Source organism: Typopeltis vanoorti, chromosome 1 (assembly GCF_054136105.1).
Source record: "Typopeltis vanoorti isolate ZY-2024b chromosome 1, IOZ_Tvanoo_1.0, whole genome shotgun sequence".
NCBI lineage: Eukaryota > Metazoa > Arthropoda > Arachnida > Uropygi > Thelyphonidae > Typopeltis > Typopeltis vanoorti.
In genome coordinates, this window is record NC_143549.1 from 100,452,096 (window position 1) to 100,478,382 (window position 26,287).

The 26,287-nt window shown below is 35.1% G+C and overlaps 1 protein-coding gene across 2 annotated transcripts in view; it reads right to left on the reverse strand.

Moving 5' to 3' along the window:
* Positions 1–26,287, reverse strand: part of sicily (NADH dehydrogenase (ubiquinone) complex I, assembly factor 6 homolog sicily) — a 98,858-nt gene that overhangs the window by 53,291 nt on the left and 19,280 nt on the right. For both annotated transcript variants that reach the window (XM_090392403.1, XM_090392394.1), the window contains exons 3-4: positions 25,113–25,193; positions 11,924–11,965 (exon numbers count right to left, since the gene is read on the reverse strand). In XM_090392403.1, the coding sequence (XP_090248529.1) occupies positions 11,924–11,965; positions 25,113–25,193 (123 nt within the window). The remainder of the gene's footprint in view (positions 1–11,923; positions 11,966–25,112; positions 25,194–26,287) is intronic.

Here is a 26,287-nt window from a genome sequence, read left to right on the forward strand (position 1 = left end):
GTAAAACTAGCTAAACAAAAGTCATGGGAGGACTTTGGCAAGAACATAGAAAATAAATATCAAGAAGGTGGCAAAATATTCTGGAGGTTGTTGAAGAAGCTTAGGAATGGAGGAAAGAGTGCTGTAAAAGGAGTTAGAGATGATAAATCGTACTTTACTTACTGGGTGCGAAATTTAAGGATGTAAGTGAGAGTATTAGAGTGCAAAAACAGAGGGTGAAAGAATTAATAATTGTGGCAGGTACGAATGAATTGAAAGGTGATAAATTTTTTATGAGAGAGGACTTGAAAGTATTGTTAAAGGTAGCGAAAGAAAAGAGTGACAGAGTTAGAATGCTTAGTCTGTTGCCGCGGTATGACAGAGAGGAGTTTAGAAGGAGTGCCATAATCGCAAATGACATTATGCATAGGTTATGCAGATGGTGTGGTGTGGAATTCGTGGACGTGTGGAATGAGTTTGAAGGGCGAAAGGACTTATACAAGATGGATGGCCTGCATTTGAATGGACTTGGTGTGCGGAGACTGGAAGGAGTGTTGCTGAATGAAGTGAAAATGGATGTGCAAAACCAGAAACTAGAACTACCAAGGAGGGGGGGGAATGGATATGCAGACATCAGTGAGACAGATGAGTGTAAGAATGTATATAATGTACCCGAGCCAGCACTAAGGACAAAAAATGGGAATGTGTCATTTAGAATAATGCATCAATATAGGGGTGGGACTAAGGGATCACTGCATTTCATGTATACTAATGCCAGGAGTATTAGGAACAAGAAGGAAGAATTTTTGGCCTTGATTGGCTCTTCCTGGCCACAGGTTATTGGCATTAGTGAAACATGGCTGACAGAAGATGATATAGTTAGTGGGATAGAATGTGTAGGTTATAGTGTGTTTAGGAGGGACAGAGAGAATAAAATGGGGGGAGGGGTATTATTGATGATAGCTGATGAACTGCAGCCAAGGAGAATTGAAGTTGTATTGCAGGATAGTGAAAGGAGCTCATTTGAGGCTATTTGGTGTGAGATTGAGACTGGCAGAATAAAATATACAGTTGGGTGCTGCTATAGACCAGGTGATGGAATAGATGGTGGAGATAGTATGCATAGGGAAATTGATGAAATGAGTGGAAGGAGGGTAATTATTATGGGGGATTTCAACTATGGTAACACTGATTGGAAGGAGGAGAGGACACATGTGAGGAAGGAAAAGGATTTTATTCAATTATTAAGGGATAACTATCTGAGACAGCATGTAATTGAAAATACTAGGGGTGTGAGAGTGCTTGACCTGGTAATAGCATCAGAGAATTTGACTAATGAATATGACCATGTTGCCACCTACTGGTGAGAGTGATCATAAGGTCTTGACCTGGGAGGTGGCTAAAGGTGTGGAATTTTTGATTAAGACAGGGTATATGTGGAATTACCGTGCTGGCAAGTATGACAAGCTTAGGAGATTGCTTGGATCAGTGCCATGGCATGTACAACTGCAAGGGCTGGACGTCGATAGAGCATGGGAAGTGGTCAAGGAGCATTTACAAGAGGTTATGGCTGATTGTATACCTAGGGTCCGAATAATAAAACAAGTAGGGGTTAAATGGATGAATAACACCATTAAGCTTGAGCTGCAAAAAAAGAAACACCTGTGGAGGGAATTTAAAGAAAGGGGTGACCTGCAGGCACACGAACGGTATAAAGTGCAGGCCAGAAAGGTAACGAGTGTGGTGAAAAAAGCAAAACCGGATTATGAAAGGAAACTAGCTATGCAAGCAAAAGAGAATCCCAAACAGTTCTTTCAATATGCTGCAAGTAAGGAAAAAACTGTACACGGCAAAATGATTTTAAGGAATGATGATGGTAAGGAGGTCACTGAATCAGTCGATATATTGGAGTTACTGAGCGCGCACTTTGCAAAAGCATATCATCCAGGTGGTGACATTGAAAAAATGAAGGAACCATTAGTTTATATGGGAATAGTGATGAATGAAATGGAGGTGACTAGTCTATTACAGAACCTTAATGTGAACACATCCGTGGGATTGGATGGTATACCGGCACGGGTCTTGTGTGAAGCAGCTAAGGAATTATCGGTGCCCTTGACCATGTTGTTTAATCCGAGTCTCAGGTCTGGTTTAGTCCCGAAGCTGTGGAAAGAGGGGAAAGTAGTTTCACTGCATAAAAGAGGATCTAAGACTACGGTTGCAAATTACCGACCGATCAGCATATCAGGAGTCGTTGTAAAGGTCTTGGAGAAAGTAGTCAAGGGAAAAATACAGGAATGGATTGATGAAAATGAGATACTGTACAGGGGACAGCATGGCTTTGTGAAGGGTAGATCATGCTTCAGTAACTTGCTCAAGTTTTATAACAAGGTGATGGCTGAACTGGATAAGGGAAATGGGTTTACAGTGATACTGTTGGACCTGGCAAAGGCGTTTGACAGGATACCACATGGAATACTAATCCGTAAGCTACAACATATGGGAATGGATATAGGGTTGGTGAGATGGATAGGTGGTTGGTTGATGGAGAGATATCAAAGAGTAGTTTATTCAGGAGTAGAGTCCAAAAGACGGCCTGTGACTAGTGGTGTGCTGCAGGGTTCTGTTCTTGGACCACTGCTGTTTAATCTGTTCATTAACGATATAGGGAAGGATCTAAGTGGAACAATTCATTTGTTCGCTGATGATGCAAAGTTGGGTAGGGCAATAGTGAATGCAGAAGATGTCAAAGTCTTGCAGGATGAGTTAGATAGATTGGAGTTCTGGGCTAAGGAGAATGGATGTCAATTTAATGTGACAAAATGTAAGGTTATGCATTTTGGGGTGAAAAGATTAACAGCAGTATACCACATTGGTGGAACTGTACTCCAAGAGATTGATGAGGCCAGGGACTTGGGAGTGTTGGTGGATAGGGAGATGAAGTTTAGGGGGCACATTGCAAAAGTAGCTAAATCAGCTCATCAACTCACTTGGTTGTTGAAAAATACCTTGACGAGCAGAGACAAGCAAGTTATTGTACTTCTGTACCGAGCCTTAATAAGACCTCATCTCAACTACTGTGCCCAGATTTGGTCACCTCAGTTCCTTCTTAATGGGGAGGAGGTGGAGAGGATCCAGAGGCGAGTGACTAAGATGATAACAGGTCTATGGAATGAACCATATGAGAACAGGTTGAAGATTTGTGGGTTGCAGAAACTAGTTGATAGGCAGAAAAGGGGAGATATGATTGAGACATTCAAATTGCTAAAGGGATTCTATAGGAGTAATTCAGAGGATATTTTTGAGATCAGGACTGGTGGTGGGAGAACTAAGGGACACCTATGGAAGCTGGACAAGAGTGTGGTTAGCAGGGGTGTTAGAGCTGGGTTCTTTACTTTTAGAGTGGTAAATGAGTGGAATAAGCTGCCAGGGTCTGTTGTGGGTGCTATGACGGTGAACGAGTTCAAGGCAAGGTATGATAGATACTGTGAGAATGTAATCGCATAGTTGTGTGGACATGATGTTTGGGGCCTCCCTCGATGAGTCTAAGGACTCCTGGAGTCGCCCGAAATAATAATAATAAATAATAATAATAATAATAATAATAATAATAAAGGTGACATGAAAACAGGAGAAAAAGATATCCTTGAAGTATGGAGTAATTACTTTGAAAAACTGCTAAATGAAACAAGCAGTGATGACAGCACAGTGATAAAAAACACTGACCAGGCATGCAGTCAGGAATACATATCCATACTTGAAGTAGAAAAAGCCATCAAAGGCTTGAAATGTGGAAAGGCATCAGGAGTAGATGATATTTGACCAGAAATGCTGAAGTATGGTGGTATAAGAGTCTTATAGTGGCTGCACTGCATAGTTCAGAAAGCCTGGACAGAGGGACAAATTCCCGATGATTGGAGTAGAGCTCTCATAGTACCCATATATAAAAAGGGAAATAAAACTGAATGTGAGAATTACAGAGGTATTTCTCTACTGAGTGTTCCTGGCAAGATCTATGCAAGTATACTTGAGAAAATGGTTGAGAAGAATTGTGGAAGAAAAGTTTGGTGAAGAACAAGCTGGATTCAGGCCAAATAGAGGCTGTCAGGATCAGATCACTTTACGACAAATAGTTGAGAAAGCATGGGAATATAACAGAGATCTGTATTTAAGTTTTGTCAATTTGGAAAAGGCATATGACAAGGTGCTAGAAACTATTCAATACGCTACAGTTATATGGTGTCAATGAGGCATTATATCAAGCAATACTTAGTACAGGAAGATGGTTTAATGTTAAATCTGGTGTGAGACAAGGATGTACATTATCCCCTCTGTTATTCATTATCTATACGGATCACATTATGAAGGAAATTTTGATATCACGGTATTAAACATGATATCAAAATTGGAGATGTTAATATCAGCTCTTTGCTTTATGCGGATGATGTTATACTTCTAAATAAATCCGCTACAAGTCTGCAAGATTCTCTGACTAAATTGAATAGCTGTTGTAATAGATATGGTATGAAGGTCAGCAATAAAAAGACAAAGACAATGAAAATAGGCAGAATCATTGAAAATGTCAACTGTGTTGTGAATGGAAAACCTGTGGAACAAGTAAAACATTTCAGCTACTTAGGCACAATTTTTACTGAAGATGGTAAACTAAATATAGAAATAGACAACAGAATCAGCAAAGCTGGTATCGTGGGAAGTCAATTGAATAAATTCATATGGAATAAGAAAGAAATTAGTCGGAACACTAAATTAGCTGTATACAAGACTGTGTTCAAACCAATTTTAACTTATGGATCTGAGAGCTGGGTCAGAAGTAAAACACTTGACCAAAGACTAGAGACCGCAGATATGAGAGTCCTGAGAAAGATTAGAGGCGTGAACAGATGGCATCAATGGCAATATCATATTAAAAATGAGGATATTAGGAAAGAACTTGACATTGTCAGCATCCAGGAATGCGTTAGCAGAGCTAATCTCAGATGGTATGGTCACTTAAATAGAATGGGAGAGGAAAGATTAGCAAAACAGGTGTTCTCTGCCAGGTTGGTGGGAAAATGACCCTAAGGAAGACCAAGATATAGGTGGAATGATGCTGTACAAAGTGCCTTAGACGATAGAAATATAAGATCTGATAATGTTGGAGTCTTGACAAGTAACAGGTAACAGACTGATTTGGAGGAAAATTGTAGATAGGAAGTTAGTAATGATGTAATTTTTTTCATGTAGTACTATCATATCCTGCAGACCCCTTGAGGGTACATGGCAGGAATTTGATGATGATGATGATGAGTTATGACAGCTTTTGTAATACACTCTGTCACATTTTTCACTGCATCACAGATGAAAGAAAAGCTGGCTGCAGTTACGGAATCAAACTCTGCTAATGATGAGAACTGAACTATGATGGAGTGCATGGGTTGCCATGCACTCCATTGTTTCCCACTTGAAGAGTGGAAAAATTGAGGGTAAGCAGATAGTTAAGTTGATGGCAGTGAATGTTTGGGTAGCATGTAATTGTAATGTGACATCATCAAGGTCATCTTGGTGGATATCTGCGGCAGGAACACAAGTACTGGCTGATAGAAAGAAATTGCTTCTATGTTCATTGGGACTTGCTAGAAGGACATATGGTTGCCCACACGGATGGCAACTCCTCCATGAGCAGGTCCATTCCTTGTCCTGTTCTTAAGAATGATGGTAATATTTTGTAATGTTGGATTTTTTCTCAGCTTTAACCATGTTTCCTGCAGGCAGAAGCATATTGGTTTATACTCCTGCAAGAGGACCTTGATGTCATCAATGTTTTGATGGAATCCACGACAATTCCATTGTAGGAATGTTTCATTATTTCCTTTTGGTGATAACATCTGATTTTCTATGTTGAGCAGTTCTGTTATCACTGACCATGTTTTTTTTGCTTTTTTTTTAAGACACCCAAGGCATTGTGAAATTCTATTCCCTCTAGGGCACTAGGTAGACAAATTATTTTATCCTACTTCAGGGGGAAACAGAGGTATCCATGTCATTTGTTGACAGTTCATCTATTAAAGGATCTTGAGGCATATCTTTGACTCTCTGCAATGCATATTCCATTATCTTTTTTACTAATGGATTTTCATGTAGTGGGACCATCTTTGCCATGTACTCAGGAATGATTCCATATTGATTTTTATCCTGGTTCATTCTAAGGAGATGGCAATCAAGTTATATTATCCAGGGATGTTGTAACTGTGTGAAGGTGAGATTAATGTACAGGTTTGGATCCCAGGTGACCCTTCCTTTACAACTGCTTTCTCAGAACTAAGAGAGTTTGCCAGATGTTGCTGCCACTTTTGTAATATACTGGTTCTTAGCCTCCTGCCAATCAATGAATCGATCTGTTTTTATTTTTTGGGTCTTCATCTCATCCTTCCACCTTTGGAACTAAGAAGCTGTATGGTCTCACTCACAATTACAACATTTTGGAGTTTTGCTCTTGTAATCCTTGTTTTCATGGTTTTTACTACCTCATTGGGCACAGATGGCTGAGCTGCAATGGACAGTTTGAGAATGATGTTTAAAGCAGCGCAAAAGGTTCATGATGTAGAGGATGATTAAGCATGAAGAGAAACAAAACTGGACACTTGAGATAACTTACTTTGACAGATAATGGTTGTTTTAATGTGTTGAATGTAAGGATGATGTTTCTAGAAGGAACCATGTAACCCTTGTTACTCCCTGATCTTTCATTTCAGAGCTGGTACGTCGAGGAGATCCCACAATGATATTACACCTCAAGAAAAGTTTAAAGTTTTGTGTGTGTGTGTGTGTGTGTGTGTGTGTGGAGGGGAGTGGGAGAATAACCATAAATGGTATTCCTCCAATAGATATTCCACAAAGTAATTTTTCTGATTGTGTCTTAGTTGATGTTTCAATATCTCCTGAATGAAGCTTTCTTACAAACTATGGAGATCCTTCCAAACCCTTCTGGATGAAGAAGGGTGACATTTTTGAAGAGGTCATTTCTCTGCTGAATGTATTATCAAGGAAAGTGGCGTGTTAATTGCAGTTTCTGATGTTTTCTTCTTATTATTATTCTGATTTTCCATTGTTTCCTGTATGAGGGACATGTTGGCCCATAATAAACAAGAGGATGATTAAGCATTAAGAGAAACAAAATATAAATTTAGAAACTTTTAGAACATAAATATTGCACATGACAATGTTTTAACAGAAAAATAGAAACATGCATGTTATACAGTATAATTTTTTAAATAAAGACTTCACACATGTAAGAGAAAACTAAATAGAATTTATTACTCCTACATATTTCAATCAATATGTCATGAACTTCATTCAGGGAGAAAGAGAAAAACTGGTAACAACATTTAAATTCTGAATGCAAGAACGAGTCATGCAGCATGTGTATAATATCATGTGCCTCAGTTTGCAGTTGTGCAGGAGAAGTACCAACATCTCTGAACACTATTAGACTTCAGAGATGTGGGTATAGGTATATAATTAATTAATAAAAAAATTTATAAACAATTAAGCAATCGCTTCCCAAAACTTAGAGACAGGCATATACAGTCTGTCCGATAAAAATTAGGATGTGGTGTAGGGCTTCACACAATTAGAAAATAAATATAACACAAAAATATATAACATATATATATATATATATCTAGTATATCAAATATAATTAATGCATGTTTAGCCCACAAGCCCAGATGCATCAGATACGTTAAGACATTAATAGACACCATTCAAAAATACACTACATGAGAAAATGAGTCAAATAATTATCTGTCCTTCATAGACATAAATTAGTCATGTCTTTTAAATAGTTTGCTATTTTTCTCCATTTACTGAAAGATGACATGCACATTCTGGAAACTACATAATCCTTGCATATGGTATCCTTAAAAACACTGATAAATTGGGACACGACTATTTGTTTTATGACAGTTCTTACTAGTAAACTCAATTATTTATACCACATTTCTGAAATGATGGTCAAGGTACTACATCAGATAAAGGTGATCTGCATATCATTTTCAAATCATATATCAAATTAGCAACCCTTTTTCATTCTAGTAAGAACAAACTCTATTATACGACACATCTAGAGGTGCCATGTGCCTACAGCTCAGCATTTTTTTTGTACAGACAGAAAGAATTATTTATATCTATTCATCATAGCATATTATTAAAGAAACCACTTACATTAATTTAAATGTCTTTATTTGTAAAATTTTCAGCTAAGTTTCATAGCCACTGTCAATAAAATTATAGCAAAATGCAAAAAAAAAGAACAATAATTAAATTGAAAGCATGATATTATGTGCACTATTCGATGCAGGAGAATAGCTCCATCTACATTAATAAATTATTTTTAAATATAAACAATAAATTAATTAAAAATTAAGAAACACATAAATGATGAGTATTAGTCAGTATAACTTCCCCAAACTGAAACTTTTAGGCAATCATTTTTGTTCAGGTTTGGGTTGTGAATGTATGCTTCACAGCTTTCTTCTACGAAGAAAGCTGTGAAGAACATAAGAAGAAGAAGAGGAACATAACTTTTGTGTAACACTTTGGTTTTGCTCCACTGAATCCTGTGTTTTGTAGATCAGTGCTTCACAAACTGTGGGCTGCAGGTTTTGTTGAGGGGGGGGGGGCTATGAAATAAAAAATAAATTTAAAATGTTTTAAGACTAAGTTGATTTTTTTTATCTTAAAAGAATCATATTTAATTTTTATTTATTTATTTTTTATTTTTTATATTTTAATAGAAAAAAATCACACATTGGTGGGGGTTCACAAATTTTGCTTCCTGCATATTTCGGCACTGAATGAATATCAGTAAATATATGCTTATTCATATGTTTCATTTCAAAGCAGAAATCTAAGAATTGCAGTTTCAAATATTTCACCTGATATTGACTTTTTGTGTAGCCGTATTCAAACAATCGATCATTAAATTGTTATTAAACTTCTTTTATGTTTTTAATTCTTTCTTTATTACTAATCGTTTTACGTTTCATGTACTTGTACTGCAAATGTAAAATAACAATATATCTATCTATATAAAAATATGAGATAATGTGCCATGTCAAATGTGTATGTAAGATGCTAAAAATGTAATATTTGCATTTGATTTTTGCAATATTCGCTGTGTATGTTTTGTATTGAATATAAATACAATAAATATTATAATAATATATGTCTATATTACGATTATTTTTCGATGGGGGCCGTGAAATATTTTAATTTTTCCAAAGGGGGTCCTGGCATCCAGAAGTTTGGGAAGCACTGTTGTAGATAATATGTGGCTTGCTAAACTGGACTTGTTGACTTCTTTAAGCAAAATGATGTCTTTCAAGATGGACATCAAGATTTCTTGACATCCTTCAAGACGAATTTATGCAGAGCAACCAGTCAGTCCATAATAACATAAGCTGCAAGAGCAGGGGATTCTGCAAACTCCAAATATAAGGAGGAGGAGGATATTTGTCTTTAGGAAAGATAAGAAGAAATTGTCTCAAGAAGAAATTATCAGAATTTGGTAATTTCTTCTTGAGGTACGTTATGACAACTGTCTTAATTATTGATTATTTTATCAATAGTTTTTGTATTATAACCATTAGAGATGAAGGTAGTTCTAATAATAAACAGTTCTCTGTTTTGAAGACAATGGTGATGATGCGAGTTAGTATCAATGTATTTACCAGTATGAGTGGGTTTTTTATATACTAAGAACTGCAGATACCTTTGGTTGATGCAGAATGAGAACATTCAGAAAAGGAAGACAATTTGTAACTTCCAGAGTAAATTTGATTCTTAGGTTTATTGAATAAATTTTTTCAAGAAATTCATGAAGATCAGACAAGGAGGAATTCCATAGAGCAAAAACATTTGACATATTTGTACCAAATTGATGTTTAAGTGAAAAAAACATCCAGAATAAGTTGTTTGCAATGTTCCATAAAGTAATATCTTGAATGAAAATATCTTAGGATTAGGGACCACCATCTGGTGATCCCTAATTCTAACATGATATGTTATTACCTGAAATACTGTGGATTCCACAGTTGATTTTCTCGAGTTTACAGGATGAAAAACCTGAGTTTCTAGGAGAAAAAGCCCACTTGCCCATGCCAGAGATAGACTAACTCAGGAACCAGTCGACGAAATTGAACTTAGGTCTTTTTTGGGTGTTTTTCCTTTTTTTGAGTGACCTAGTGCTATGGGTGCAAACACCACTTCCACTGAACTACACAGGCTCATTGGGACTTTCCTCTGAAGTCTAAATGTGAACATCATCCGCTGTAATGACATTACAGCGGATGATGGAACTAACACTAATGATGCCTATTGCCACGGAGGTTTTGACTCAAAAAAAAAAGAAAAAAAAAGAGAAAGACAAGTCTTATAACTCAAAGAGCTATAAATGCTCATCTAGAGTAGTCTTTTACAAACATCCATGCACAATGTGAGATTCGAACCCATGGGTTGGAGAAAGGTTATACTATCCATTTGGATAACCTGGACTTTCCTCTGGGGAACAACACACGTTGACTTCCAGTTGCACTCGTTAACCTCAAGTTAATCTCCTTCAGTGATTTAATGCCTACTGCTGTCATTACTGTTTTCTGTTGAATTTATCTAAGATGTCTAACAATAAATTCAAATGTATGCCAGAGTAATTTATAGTTTTTTAAATTTTATAAAAAAAGTTTTCTAAATAAAGTTTTAGAATTTATAGTTATGAATAATTCACAGGTTTCTCTATATAAGAAAGGTGTCTAACAGGTTGATAAATGTGTGTGGGTGGGGGATTTGGTTGTTGCAGACCAACCAGACTTCTAAGTTTGTCATTGCACACAATGTCTTGAACATTAGTGTTTTAGACTTCCTGAAATTTAGTTTTAGTTAGATACTGCAAGATAAGTTTCTTTGCTTCCCCATGAAGATTACAGGTCATATATGTGGAACTGGATTAACTTGTTTTTAAGGTTTATTTCTGTTAGTTTCGTTCATAGGATGCACACACAAATTAGATTTCAGTATGCAATTATTAATGTAGAGTGAAGTATATACACAGTACGGCTTCAACCTTCCATATGAAATGATTCAGAGATGACTGAACAGTGACTTCTCGTCATAAAGATCTCAATAATAGGCTAAGTGTCATATATTATTTCTCTTTGGTTTTTTATGACGATGAGGCATTAGGATTCATCCTCCAGTTGCCTTGTCTACCATCACATTGATGTTAAAAACATCTTTAGGTATTATCCAGAAATTTTTCTCATGAAAAAGTTCACGTTACATTATGGAAGTGTCACATTCAAAAGTGACACGTGTGCACAAAGTAAGGGAACTTATGGTAAAGATGTTTTAATGCCTGCTGTGATACAAAAAGTAACTTTTCAAACTTCTAAATATATGGCAGAGCACATTTTGTGCCTGATAAAAAAATTTTTAAGATAATTATCAGATAAGTACCAGATAATTATATTTTCCCTTTATGCTTTTCATTTTCATCTCTAGGTCAATTTTAGAGTGTTTACAGATGGGTTCACTATTTTTACTTTTTACATGCCAGGGGTAGAGAACAGTGATGACTGTGCTCTATCCTAGCATTTGCACTCACACACACTAAAAATTATCATGCCAACATGCAACAACAAGGAAGGTACATGCATACACCACACAGGCTGTCTGCCGTGCAGATGACTGATATTAGTTGGCATGTGAGTAACATAAGCATGGCAAGTAAAATTTTTATAACTCTAATTTTTTTTTCACAGTCGTTTCAGGATAATTTGCACGCATCAAGGACTGCCTGTATATTGGTAGAGTAAAAACCTGATAGAAAAATATGAACATTATAGCATATCATGAAATAGTATGATTATTTATATCCACATTATCTTACCTTAGTTAGTTCTTGGGCAATAGGATCACGAGTATTTTGGCCCTAATAAAGATAACCTGGATTAAAACTTTTACCAAACAATACAATAACCATGATATATGCACAATATTTGAAACTAAAAGTTGAAGAACAGGAACAAATAAAATCAAAAATTGGAAATTACAATTTTAATTCTAGTTTGAAATATTTCTAAAAACAATAAAAAAAAAAAGTTTTGGAAAAAAAGTCTTGCTTACTTACATATTCACTTCTGAATCCCCCCCCCCCACCAACACACACACAAAAAAAAAAAAACATTATGTAAATAATATAAAAAATTATACAAATAATTAGTCACATAAAAATTTGATTTTAAAAAATTCTTAAAACTTTTCTCAACAAACAAATAATTTCACTTCAGCATAAAAATTTTATTAATTCACTTCAGCATAAATAAATAAAAACAAAGAAAAAATCCTTTGCCAATTCATTTTAGAATTAACGTGAGCTTTCCGATAATACAATCACTTCCAAATGAAAGAATTTTCACTCTAAAATTTTTCTACAAAAAAATAAAATGAAATCATAAATAAATAATAATAAAAAAAATAAAATAAAATCATTCCTTAAACAGAAAGAAAGAAATGTATTTGTCTTACGTCAGTAGATTTTAGTGTAGAGATTTTATCAGAAATTTTATCCTGCTTCAGAAAAATATCTATGAGGAAAAACACTTCAAATAAACTCTACTGGCTTGACAGTTTTCCTAAATAATCCTTTCATGTTAATGAAAATGTTCCTTTTTTTTTCTATCTCAAGAAGACAGTTTCTGTCTTGTCTTAAATACATTATAATACACAGTATCAAACCTCACAAAAGAAGACATTCTTTCTTGAAAGAAATAAAATGTTCAATCCTTCAGTTTATTGATTGGAACAATTCAGGATATAGAAAACAACAGTCAATCAAATTACTAAAAGAATTCACTTTTTTCTCAAAATTATATTAGATCTTCTAGGTTTATAAAAAGATAAGCAGTAGTACAATTTTGTAAAAAGGGAATTCACAGAGTACATTCATAGATGTTGCTATCCAGTTACGATATTCTTGAAAAATCTACACACATACATACAATCTCTCTCTCTCTCTCTCCAAACTATGGGTTTAGCTTAACAAAACCTTATTTTTACAAAATTTCAGTGTATTAAAGTAAGGAATAATAAACTTCTTGATAACTACTGACCAAAATTAATGAATTTTTTTTTTTTTTTTAACTTGAAGACATACCAGTACAGGCTTTAGGGATCTGTCATCATTACAAAAAAAAAAAAACCATACTGATTATGATTCTATAACATAGCTTTAGTTATATACTATTTTAATAACTTTAAATTTTATAAAATGATTTTATTAACATAAATGTTTCTTATTTTCTTCTTTTTGAAATACTAAGCAAGATGAATTTAATTATTGTAACAAAATTACATTTAACAACAGAGTACTAGTTTAAAAACAACCTTGTGTATTATATTACTGTAAAGAGAGATAGATAGAAGAATTAATATGCAATATCTCAATCTCTTTCCAATTTTTTTAAGATTGCTTAATATTGGTCCCCCTCTTACAAATCCATCTCAAAACATCTTTCCTTTCCACATGGATGATAATTGTCTATAGAAATTCATGTCTTTCTTTTGGTATATGATCTTTTTCTATTTAAAATAATTATAACGCAGGAGAAAAACTCACGTAAAATACTTTATTAGCAGAGAATTTTTGCCTAAGTATCATAGGCATCATCAGCACAAGATCACAAAATGGCAATTAAACATTAATAGACAATTCTAAAAAAAGTACCATTTAAGCAGCTAATGTAAGATAACTAAAAAGGTCCACCATTCTCCTCTATGTATCAGAAAGGATCACCTGGATGTTGAAAAGCACAGTGACAAGTAATGATTACCATATATTATCGCATATAATGCGAAAAATTTATGGTTAAAATTTATGGTCTAAAGTTAGGGGTTCGAATTATATGGGGATTTTAAAAAATATACATCTTATTAGACTTGCACACACAATATACACTACCTAATGCCTATGAAACCAAATCTACTTGAGCCACTCGCATTTGGTGACCGAGCGTGCATCGTATCTGCGCATAAAGCCAGAATTTAAGTAGTGCTAATATCCTGACCCCTTGGCTGGATATTAGCACAGTTATATCAGTTTAACCACAGTTCATTTTAAATATTATTCGTTAAACAAACCTAGCCTGAAAATGAGCCAACAGAAATGTAAACGTTCATCTTTTGAAGCAGGATTTAAATTGCGTATCGTGCAGTTTGCAGAAGAACATAATAACAGTGTTGCTATGAGAGAATTTGGTGTAGCAGAGAGTAATATTAGACTGGCATAAGCAAAAAGAGAGTCTTGAAAAAATCCCCAAAACGAAACATGCCCGTCGTGGCGATATAGCATCCTTTCCAGAACTCGAAGAGCTAAATGAATGGATTTTGATGCAATGACAAGATGACATTATAGTAACAAGAAATGCAATTTGTTTTCGAGCTCTACAACTCAAGAATGGTAAATTCAAAGACACACCAGGTATTTCATCTTTTCTTGCTCCGCCTAGGTGGTGCAGCAGATTTATGGAACGCAAAGCATTAACATTACGACACCGAATAAAAATTGCGCAGAAGTTACCAAAGCAGCTTGAAGAAAAAGTGGAGTCCTTCCATAAATTTATCATAAAATTACGGAAGTATCACGGATATGAACTTTTCCAAATAGGCAATATGGATGAGACGTCCATGTACTTTGATATGCCTGAGAATCGAACAGTAAACTTAGTTGGTGAAAAGAGTGTCCTCATAAAAACAACGGGACATGAAAAAATGCATTTTACCATTGTTCTAGCATGCATGGCAGACAGAACCAAATTAAAGTCGACAGTGATATTTAAAAGGAAGACAACTCCGAAGCATATGAAATTTCCACCAGGTGTGTTTGTTTGCACCAATCAGAAAGGTTGGATGGATGAAGAAGGTGTACAATTGTGGCTGGATCAAGTATGGACCATACGTCCATGTAGCTTGTTACGTCAACAAAACATGCTAGTCTGGGATATGTTCCAGGTGCATTTAACGGAGGCAAGCAAAGAGAAAGCATGAGCTACATATAGACCTAGCAGTCATACCGGGTGGTCTAACTTCTGTTTTGCAGCTGCTTGATGTCAGTTCGATTAAGCCGTTTAAAGATCACTTACGTGAAAAATGGAGAGAAGAATGGATGTCATCTGGTTTGGTGAAGATGACAAACGGTGGGAATTTTCAGAAGCTTGAGAGCACTCTAGTCACCAGCTGGGTTAAAGAAGCTTGGATTCGATACCATCTGAAATGATTCAACGCTCATTTCTTAAATGTGGAATAAGTAATTCAATGGATGGATCCGAAGATGACATCATATATGAAAGTGAGGATCACACCCAACAAAATGGAGAGCATGATGACGATGATGACAACTGCTACACTGATGACGCAATGCCTACAGATGAATTTATAAATGAAATGTTTGATGACTCAAAAGATGAAGAAGAATTTAAAGGATTTTGACATTTTGTTTTAAAATAAATATTTCTTTCGTTAATTCGTATTGTTTTATTTATAATGTTGGGGAACAAGATTAACAGATCGCATTATACGTGGACATGGCATTTTAGGGCTAGTTTTCAAACAAAATTTCTAGTTTGCATTATACGTGGATCGCATTGTTATATGTATTCGTGTATATTATACGCGAAAATATACGGTAATTACAAAGTAATTGATCACTTTTCAGAAGGCCTTGATATGATTAAATCTAGATTACTATGCTCAGATTTGGTAATACAGATTTTGTGGGGATGAGGAGTTGATGCAAAGAATTCAGAGATGGATAACTAAAATGGCAACAGTGCTGTGGAATACTTATATGGAGAAATACTGAATATTTAAATTTTGTTTTCCTTAATGGTTACAGCGTGATCAGCATTCATTATAAAAATTTATAGAAACAGCTATTGTGTTAAAGTAAAACTAAAAACTCGGGCAGAAATTTGTTTTGTAAGAGAAAAATTGGATCACTGATTGGGACATTCATGTAAAGGGCAGAAACTCAAAAACCGACTAATAAATCATCTTTGCCACGTTATGTTTCTAATTTAATTTATGAAGTGTTGTGGATTCTTTATATAGGAGGCGGAATGACAAAGACAATGCCACGGTTATCCTAAACAGATCAACTTACACTTATCAAATGAATCAATTAGTCTCAGATAACAGCACATCAACTTGTGAACTATAATCCAACTAACAGGATGTGGAAAAAAACTGTTAAGTTACATAAGTCTGTCACTTCTTGGCCATCAGACACTGTTAAACAATTGTTACCCCATTATACCCGCTCTTCCAGAATATATATGGTGTTACCAAGGTACACAAACATAATGTTTTGCTTAGGCTGATAGTTGAAGGTTATAGACAGCCCTAATTATCACCTAGTCAAGAAATTAGCATCAACACTCAAGGAGTTGGTAGGTCATTCCCCTTCCTATATAAAGTACACACAACACTTCATAAGCAAAATTAAAATCATAACACTTGGCAAGATGATTTATTAGTCAGTTTGACATTTTTGCCCTCTTTACAAATGTCTCAATCAGTGACACAATTCTCTTACAGAACAAATTTCTGCCCAATATTACGGCTCGCTTTGCCCTCATACTACGTTCCGGTTACTTTCTGTGGCAAAATAATTTTTACCTACAAAAAGAAGGTATGGCCATGGGTTCACCACTATCCCCCTCAATTGCTAACTTTTATATGGAAGCTTTTAAGTAATGTGCTTTAGATTCCTTTACTTTAAAACCTACAGTTTGGCTCAGATACATTGACAATGTTTTAATTATCTGGACACATGACCACCAAATGTTAAACACATCCCTCAGCCACCTAAATAAACAACATAAGTGCATATATTTTACTACCGAAATTGAAAATCAGAACTCACTTGCTTTCCTGGATACACTGGTCACACATCTTCCCCCTGGCAGTCTATCCTTCACTGTCTACTGCAAGCCTATATATATTGCCCAATATATACATGCTAACTCTCATCACGAAGTGGGTCACTTAAGTGTCAAAGCCACATTGCCTTTCAGGAAGGCAGAGAACTGACTAGGGCTTCTGACCTAATATCCAATCCTGTGGTGCATTCTGTTAGTAGGTATCTACTGGGTACTGAACGAATGAGGACGAGCTGGCAGCTTGGGACTTAGCTGATTAAATTGTACTCTCTATTGGTTTAAACCACAAATGCATATGATGGTACAACACGATGAGATTTCATGTGTCGGATGGGGTGTCGCCCAGTTAAACAATGTCCCGCTGTTTTTGTCAGGGAACCAGGGTGAACAGTGAAAAGTCAGCTACTGGAACAAGCTCCAACTCAACATCTAGAAGAAGGAGAATAAACTCAACATCAGCACTGAAAATAGGAACCATCAATATCAGGTTCAATATCAATATAATTGGAAAAACAGGTGAGATCTTACTAAATAAGTATCGAATATTATTTTCAGGCAATAATGATCAAGGAAAGGAAGGAGTAGCAATAGCATTTAATACCAAACATGAAGATAAACTTCTTGATTGGAAGGCAGTTTCAAGTAGAATGATGTAGAAAAACTTCAAAATGGGAACATGGACAATGAAACTTATTTGTGCCTATGGTCTCACAGAAGGTTCTTCCAAGGAAGAAGTAGAGGAATTTTTTGAGTCATTAGAACAGCTGACATAAAGAAAATGGAAAAAGTGGTCCTTGTTGGAGACCCAAACAGCAGAGTAGGAAATGAATTGACCAGGCATATAGGAACATTTTGGGAAAATTTGGAGAAGAGGGCAAAGCTAATAATAATGGTTCGTATTTACTGGACTTTTGAGCAGCACAAGGACTAGTCATTACTAACACCATGTTTCAACATAAAGATGTGCACAAATTCACATGGAGAGAAGACATAGGAAATAAGAAAAGCCTCATTGACTACATCATTGTTTATAGTGATATCATAAGGCTGGTTCAGGATACAAGAGTGTGCAAGGGATTCAAGATAAAACCAAAATAATGATTTTAAACAACGCAGAAAAGATAGATATAGAAGGAATTGAAATTGTCAACCATTTCAACTACCTTGAAGTGATAATAACAAAAAAAATGGATGTAAAAAAGAGATAAGAAGAAGAATAGCACTAGCTAAGAAAGCGATGACTGATTTAACCAAGTCAAACCAGCATTTGGAAAAATATGCACATCTCCAAAAAGACAAAAATTAAACTTGTAGAAACCTTAGTTTTTTCAATCTTTCTCTATGCTTCTGAATCTTGGACTATGACAAAAGATGACAGAAGAAGAATTGAGGTGTTCAAGCTCTGGTGCTGGAGAAGATTGTTAAGAATGTCTTGGACAGAAAAGCGAACAAATCAAAGTATCCTAGAAGAATTGAATATCCACAAGGACTGATAAACATAATTGAAAAGAGAATACTGTAATATTTTGAACACATATGTAGAAGGGAAGGCAACTGCCTGGAAAAAGTAATCATCCAGGGTAAACCGTGTGGGAAAGGAAAAAGAGGAAAACCCCCCAACAGGTGGATTGACCAAATATCAAGAATCACTGGACTTAAACTAGAACAAGCAATAAGAAAAGCACAGGAGAGAAAGAAATGGCAAAGCATCATCAGAAAGGTCATGAGTCCTCAGACATGAGGGGATCCAAGAGAGATTACTTAGTACTAAGCAGGATAAAAATGGATATCACATTGAAAAGAACAGTATGGAAGAAAGTTTTAAAAAGAATTAAAGTTGAGCTGCTTTTACAAGTAAACTGTAGACTTGACTATACAAACATTATTGAAGAAAAAAAGAAATAAATTGAAAATAAGAACTCTTTTACTCCAATAGTTCTACTCCAATGATTGGAGTAGAACTCTCTCTCATAGTACCCATCTATAAAAAAGGGAATAAAACTAAGTGTGAGAATTAGAGGAATATCTCTAAGTTCCAGGTAAGATTTATGCAAGGATACTTGAAAAGAGGTTGAGAAAGATTGTAGAAGAGAAACTTGAAGAAAACAAGCTGGGCTCAGGACAAATACAGGTTGCCAAGATCAGATTTTCACTTAAGACAAATAGTTGAGAAATCGTGGCATGGATCTGTACTTAAGTTTTGTAGATCTGGAAAAGGCATATGATAAGGTGCCCAGAGAAAAAACTTTTCAAAACACTGCAATATACATTATTATTTGTAAATTTAGGGACACAAAAACACGTGTTGAACAGATTATTTTATTAATTACTAATAAAATAAAACTTGACGTTTCGACCCCTGTATCGAGGTCATCATCGGAAGAATACAAGTGTATAAGGAACCACGCTACATGCTCATGCCCTGTATACCGGTAAACTAAATCTACGTAGTTAATAAATCCTTTTCCCTAGCCTGACCTCTAGTGATAAAAAAAAAATAAATAAATAAATAAAATAAAAAAACAATAAAAAAAAAAAAGAAAAAAAAAAAAAGAATAAATAATATATATAAATACATATAAAAAAAATAAAAATAAATAAATAAATACAACTACAATAAACTTCTAAAGTCCTCATGTATTAATATTCTTCTGAATAGTTCTGATTGTTATAATATGATTTCTTTCAGTTGCTGTTGAATGTTACAAACACTTCACCAGGTTGTCTTCTTGTAATGGGATTTTTCTATGGCTAGTTTAGGTTGTTATACAGGTTGTAGATGGGTCCTCCACATTCTTGAAATGGTTAGGCCATCATTTTTGTTGAGATTTGGGTTGTGTTTGAGCATTTCACATGACTCTTTAAATTTTATCTCAAACCAGGTTTTGGTGCGGTGTAGGGACTTGGTATTTTTCCAATCAATTCTGTGGTATGTTTGGAGTGCGTGGTCAGAAAGGCCGGTTTTACCAAAATGGAGGTATTTAATGTGTTGTTTGTGTTCATCTTGTCTGATTGGGATAGTTTGCCCTGTTTCCTCTATGTATGGTATGTTACATGTGCATTGTATTTTGTATACCCCTGGGTGTGCTAGGTGTGGAAGAGGATCTTTAGAAGAACTGAGTAGGTGTCTTAACTTATTTGGAGTTTAAAGGTGGTTTTAATGTTGTATTTGCGAAGTATTCTGTCTATTTTTTCAGAAATGCCTCTAACATAAGGAATGGCAATAGCATTCTTTAAATCTTTTTTGTTCTTACTGGTATCTTTATGGAGGATCTTGTGAATAGTTTTTTTACTGTATCCATTTTTGATAAATGTTTGGTTGATGATCTTGTATTCCTGGTTTAGAGCCTGTTCATTAGAACAAATAGTTAGGGCTCTGTGTTTAAGGGTGCTTATGACACCTAGTTTTTGTGTTGGGTGGTGGTAAGAATTTTTGTGTATGTATTGGCCTGTGTGTGTAGGTTTGCAGTAAACTGAGAAGGAGAGACAGCCAGAGGGAAGACATGTGACAAGTGTGTCTAGGAAAGGAAGAGAGTTGTTTTTTTTCCATTTCAATGGTGAATTGGATATGTTTGTGTTGTTTGTTAAGGTGGCTAAGGAATGTATTTAGAGCTTTGCGGCTGTGGGGCCAAATGGCGAAAATATCGTTGACGTATCTGAGCCAAATTTTGGGCTTTAGACATGCTGTCTCTAGAGCACGTTGCTCAAAGTCTTCCATATAAAAATTAGCTATTGGGGGAGAAAGTGGTGAGCCCATGGCTGTACCTTCTTTTTGAAGGTAAAAATTGTTTTGCCACATGAAATAACATTGCACTGCCATCAAACTACTGTTTGATGGCAGTGCAATGTTAAAACCATTTCTGCAGTTCAGAGAAAATCAACGATTTCCAATCATCTCACAAATAAAAATCTAGATGATTCAAGACAAGTGATGAGGAAGAAATGTAACTGATACACTCTAACCAATTCATTTTTCAGGGAACTTTTATACAAGATACCCTCGGGTTTATTGAACAAAGTGTGTGGAGTTTTGCATTCATAAACCACGTTACTCCTCCATGAGAAGGGAAAATCATTGAGTGAATTACGCAAAATGTTTTTTTTTTTTTTTTTAAATATCAGGTTTTGCAAGAAGGGGAGGTCTAAGGTCTTATAAAGCCAGTTGGACAAAACAAGTAACCTTATTAATCTCTCCAGCTATTCCAATATGTTGGATAATTGCTGTTAACATCTTGTCTGAATAACTATTGGAAGAGTTTGATTGGCCCACATGTGATTGTTGTGATAATTAAAATATCTTTAGTGAACATTCCTACACCTGATAAAAAAATCATAATTGCTAAAAACTCACTGTTCCTATACACATTGTTGTAGAAACTGCTGATAAAATACCGACAGACCATAATGATCATCTGATAAAAGTGCTTGTGTTAATAATTGGTGGATTTTTATATAGAGGATATTCATAGATATTATCATAATATTAATCCTACCATAGAGATGATCTCTTTTTAATTAGCAATTATTTTTTTTATTTATTTATTTCCGAGTGTACCTATATATTATAATATGCACAAGGGTTCACTCCAAATTGGTGCAATGACCTTAACTCTTTCAGGTCATTGCAATGCAATTCAAATAATCACTGACTCAAGACCAAAATACAAAATAAACACATTTAATATAACAAAAACAATATATACACTTCAAACAAATATTACATAACTAACTTCAAATTAATTGGATCCAAGGCCTTTTAAAAATAACTTACACTTAAGACTAGACTAAACACTTTGTTTGCACAATCACAAAATGTTCATAGCCAAGTTAAGGGGATAAAAATCCCTTATTGTTTTTCAGCCAGTAAGCGAAACTAAGATCGAAAACTACGATCTGAACGTTTCATGCCGACGAACTGTCGGTGGATCCAAGCGTAAGTGACCACTTGGTAGTGCCACACCAAGGCAACTCGTTGCAAAGGTGGAGCAAGATCCCTCACTATTCTTGATATTTTCTCATAATGTAAAAACACACAGCTCCTAGGAGATGTAGTACTGCTTTACATTATGAGGAGAGGTCACTACCCAGACCAGTTTCAACCTTTTTTGAGGTCTCATCAGTGAGTAGCTAGACCTAGAAGAATATCAGAGTTTAAGTGAAAAGAACTTACATACTTTCGCTATACGAATGCCAGAAAGGTGTGTCACTATATTATATTATAATGTATTATAACTAAGATGAAAAGCCAAACGGCTATTTTTCTAGCGAGGTTGATAAGTTAAGGGGATAAAAATCCCTTATTGTTTTTCAGCCAGTAAACGAAACTAAGATCGAAAAAAACTTTTCACTTAAACTCTGATGTGACACACCTTTCTGGCATTCGTATAGCGAAAGTATGTAAGTTCTTTTCACTTAAACTCTGATATTCTTCTAGGTCTAGCTACTCACTGATGAGACCTCAAAAAAGGTTGAAACTGGTCTGGGTAGCTCCACCTTTGCAACGAATTACCTTGGTGTGGCACTACCAAGTGGTCACTTACGCTTGGATCCACCGACAGTTCGTCGGCATGAAACGTTCAGATCGTAGTTTTCGATCTTAGTTTCGCTTACTGGCTGAAAAACAATAAGGGATTTTTATCCCCTTAACTTATCAACCTCGCCAGAAAAATAGCCATTTGGCTTTTCATCTTAGTTATGTTCATAGCCAGTTTCTTTCTCTGTCAAGGCTCTTTTCCGAAGATATATGACCTTTATTTTTCATTTTCACAGGATCCTTTACCATCACTTATGTAGCACGTTAATTCTTTCTGACTTAATTCTGTCTCTTTTCCAGTAGAAATAATAGTTAGATCCAGCGTCTTTAATACAGATGAAACTTCCTAATCAGAGTTTTCTCGAACATTCCTTTAGAACATAAATAGAAAATTCTTCTTTTATTCACTAAATGCTTATTGACAGTCTTAACTCTTCCAATAAAAAAAAACTTACAGTTCTACGATTCCCTTTTCGGAATCTCCTATAAATCTTCCAATTAGTGTTTCCTCCAATATTCCTTTTAAAATGCCTATAGCAATATTTCCCTTTTATTTATCAATACTTATTCCACTTTTGAAACTTAATAGTTCCACGAATACTTTTCCGGAATATACTATTAATTTTCCTCCGACTGTCACATAAAAACTTAAGTTCCTCCGAACCAAAATATCTGCCGGCTAGTGTTCTAAATTCCTTCCAAACGCTCTCTTGTTTACTCTCCCGTTGTCTCGATACCGAACTTGTCAGCTGTCAATCACACATCAAACTTCTCGGCGAGCATGCGCACTCCATGAAACTGGTAAGCAAGAAGTTAGGTATAAATAATGGCTGACATGTTGTCTCCATTAGCGACAAGAGAGAATGTCTTCATAAAAACACAAAACTTAATATTTTAAATTACAATCAAATTCCTGTAAGTAATACAAATATCAAATCCAGTAAGTACATAAATTTTTAACTGCTTTACATATCATTTTTGACAAAACAATTTCAATAACAGGCGCATCGCAAGTGCCAACAATGCGTGTTATGAAACAAAAACTAATAAACATTCTAACATAAACAATGTGTAATAATATTCAGAATTTTAAATTATGATTATTTTTTCACTTGAACCTGCTGGAAACGAAACATGTAAAGCCAACTTTCATGCAGAACCCATCAAATAACTGCTTGAGAGGCATCCTCTTCCACTGCAATGTTTTGTGTGCTAGTACATGAATTAGATGCAATATACTTTCCTCAATTTTATAGTTCATGATGCAGAATCTGTGCCACCCACAAAAGCAGTGATGAAGACAAGTAAAGGCAAAGTGTCTTGATAAAGCTAACCTGTTTCATGTGCATTTCTGTTGGCATGACTATAATAAAAGTGCATATCAACCAATTCAGTAAACATGAACTCACCCTACAACATGACTTCAAAACACTGAAACAAATAACTGCCACTGGCTAAGGATAAACCTATTAGACTGAACACAACTTAAAGCACATCTTGCATGTGATTCTGCTGTTTACAATCACATGATTTATCAAGTTGGCAGCCTGGTTGGCTGAGTGGTTAGCATATATGCTCTCCAGTCAAAAGGCTGCGGGTTTGAATCCTGCATAGGCATGGATGTTTGCGAATGTCTGTGAAAATACTAGAGGTAGTGGTCAGCAGTAGATGCCATTGGTGTAGATGAAGTGTGTTTGTGTACATCTTTATGTTGAAACATGACTAGTTCATGTCCTGAACAGAAATTCAACATGTACTTACCATTATCATTAGCTTTTCCCTTTTCTCCAAATTTTCCCCAAACACATTTATATGCCTGGGATTCTTTTCTTGCCCTACTGTTATTTTCGGTATTGACTATCACTTCTCCTTACTTTCCCTGATCACTACTGTCCAAATGTATATACTATCCTATATTTATTTAGCAAGCTCACCTGTTTTTGTTTTCATCTCATAACATCAATTATGTTTACATGGTACTTCTCTAGTTTTTCAGTCAGTTCAAATTCTTTTTCATTGGTGCCTTTTATGTTGGTCTATCTATCTTGAATTTTGAAGAATCTTCTGAATAATATTTTTTGCATGAATTTTTTTGCATATAAAAATATGCAAAAAATTGATATTATAATAAGCAACTGACAAGGTCAAGGAATAAGTGATATTCTTTTTACAAAATTTCCATTTTTGTAAAAAAGCATTCTTTGCAACAGCTGACCAGGTCATAAGGCATACCTATTTTATCTATAAATTTCAAGTTTCCATTGAATGGTATGCATACATTCCAGGAAGAAAACTAATGCCACTTTCATATGAGAGTGGCTAATTCACTTTTGAGCAGAAAAGTATAAAAGTTTTTTGTATCCCAGGCAACATTCAAATATCTATCTTTTCCAAATAATGAGCATATCTAATTCTTCAGCCCACTGTAGAGGCTTCCTACACAGTGACAGAAATCCTATTATTAAACCATGCACGAGGGAAGTTTCCTTTGGTGAAAAATGAAGAAAATGTTTATAGTATCTCAGAGAAAGACAGTGGAAATTTTATAAACTTGTTTATAAATAGCAATTTAAGTTTAGAAAAATTTATATTAGTTAATGAACATTTACCTTATAGATCTGATCCAATGAGTCTTTCCAGAACTGCAATCTCATTAATCCTATGTGGGAAGTTGATACCATATCTCTAATCTGGAAAGCAATATGATATGCAAAAGTTCACACAATCATGTATACATATCTCTCATTCTTTAATGACACAAGTGCAGATGTGTATATGTATCTAATTCAACAATAAATTAAAATAAAAATAGAAACTAAACTTAACTTGAAAGCAATTTTAAGTATCATCATCATCATCATCAAATTCCTGCCATGTACCCTCAAGGGGTGTACAGGATATGACAGTACTACATGAAAAAATTACATCATTACTAACTTCCTATCTACAATTTTCCTCCAAATCAGTCTGTTACTTGTCAAGACTCCAACATTATCAGATCTTATATTTCTATCGTCTAAGGCACTTTGTACTGTATCAATCCACCTATATCTTGGTCTTCCTCTGGGTCGTTTTCCTGCCAACCTGCAAGAGAACACTTGTTTTGCTAATCTTTCCTCTCCCATTCTATTTAAGTGACCATACCATCTGAGATTAGCTCTGCTAACGCATTCCTGGATGCTGACAATGTCAAGTTCTTTCCTAATATCCTCGTTTTTAATATGATACTGCCATTGATGCCATCTGTTCACGCCTATAATCTTTCTCAGGACTCTCATATCTGCGGTCTCTAGTCTTTGGTCAAGTGTTTTACTTCTGACCCAGCTCTCAGATCCATAAGTTAAAATTGGTTTGAACACAGTCTTGTATACAGCTAATTTAGTGTTCCGACTAATTTCTTTCTTATTCCATATGAATTTATTCAATTGACTTCCCACGATACCAGCTTTGCTGATTCTGTTGTCTATTTCTATATTTAGTTTACCATCTTCAATAAAAATTGTGCCTAAGTAGCTGAAATGTTTTACTTGTTCCACAAGTTCTCCATTCACAACACAGTTGACATTTTCAATGATTCTGCCTATTTTCATTGTCTTTGTCTTTTTATTGCTGACCTTCATACCATATCTATTACAACAGCTATTCAATTTAGTCAGAGAATCTTGCAGACTTGTAGCGGATTTATTTAGAAGTATAACATCATCCGCACAAAGCAAAGAGCTGACATTAACATCTCCAATTTTGATATCATGTTTAATACCACTTTCCTTCATAATGTGATCCA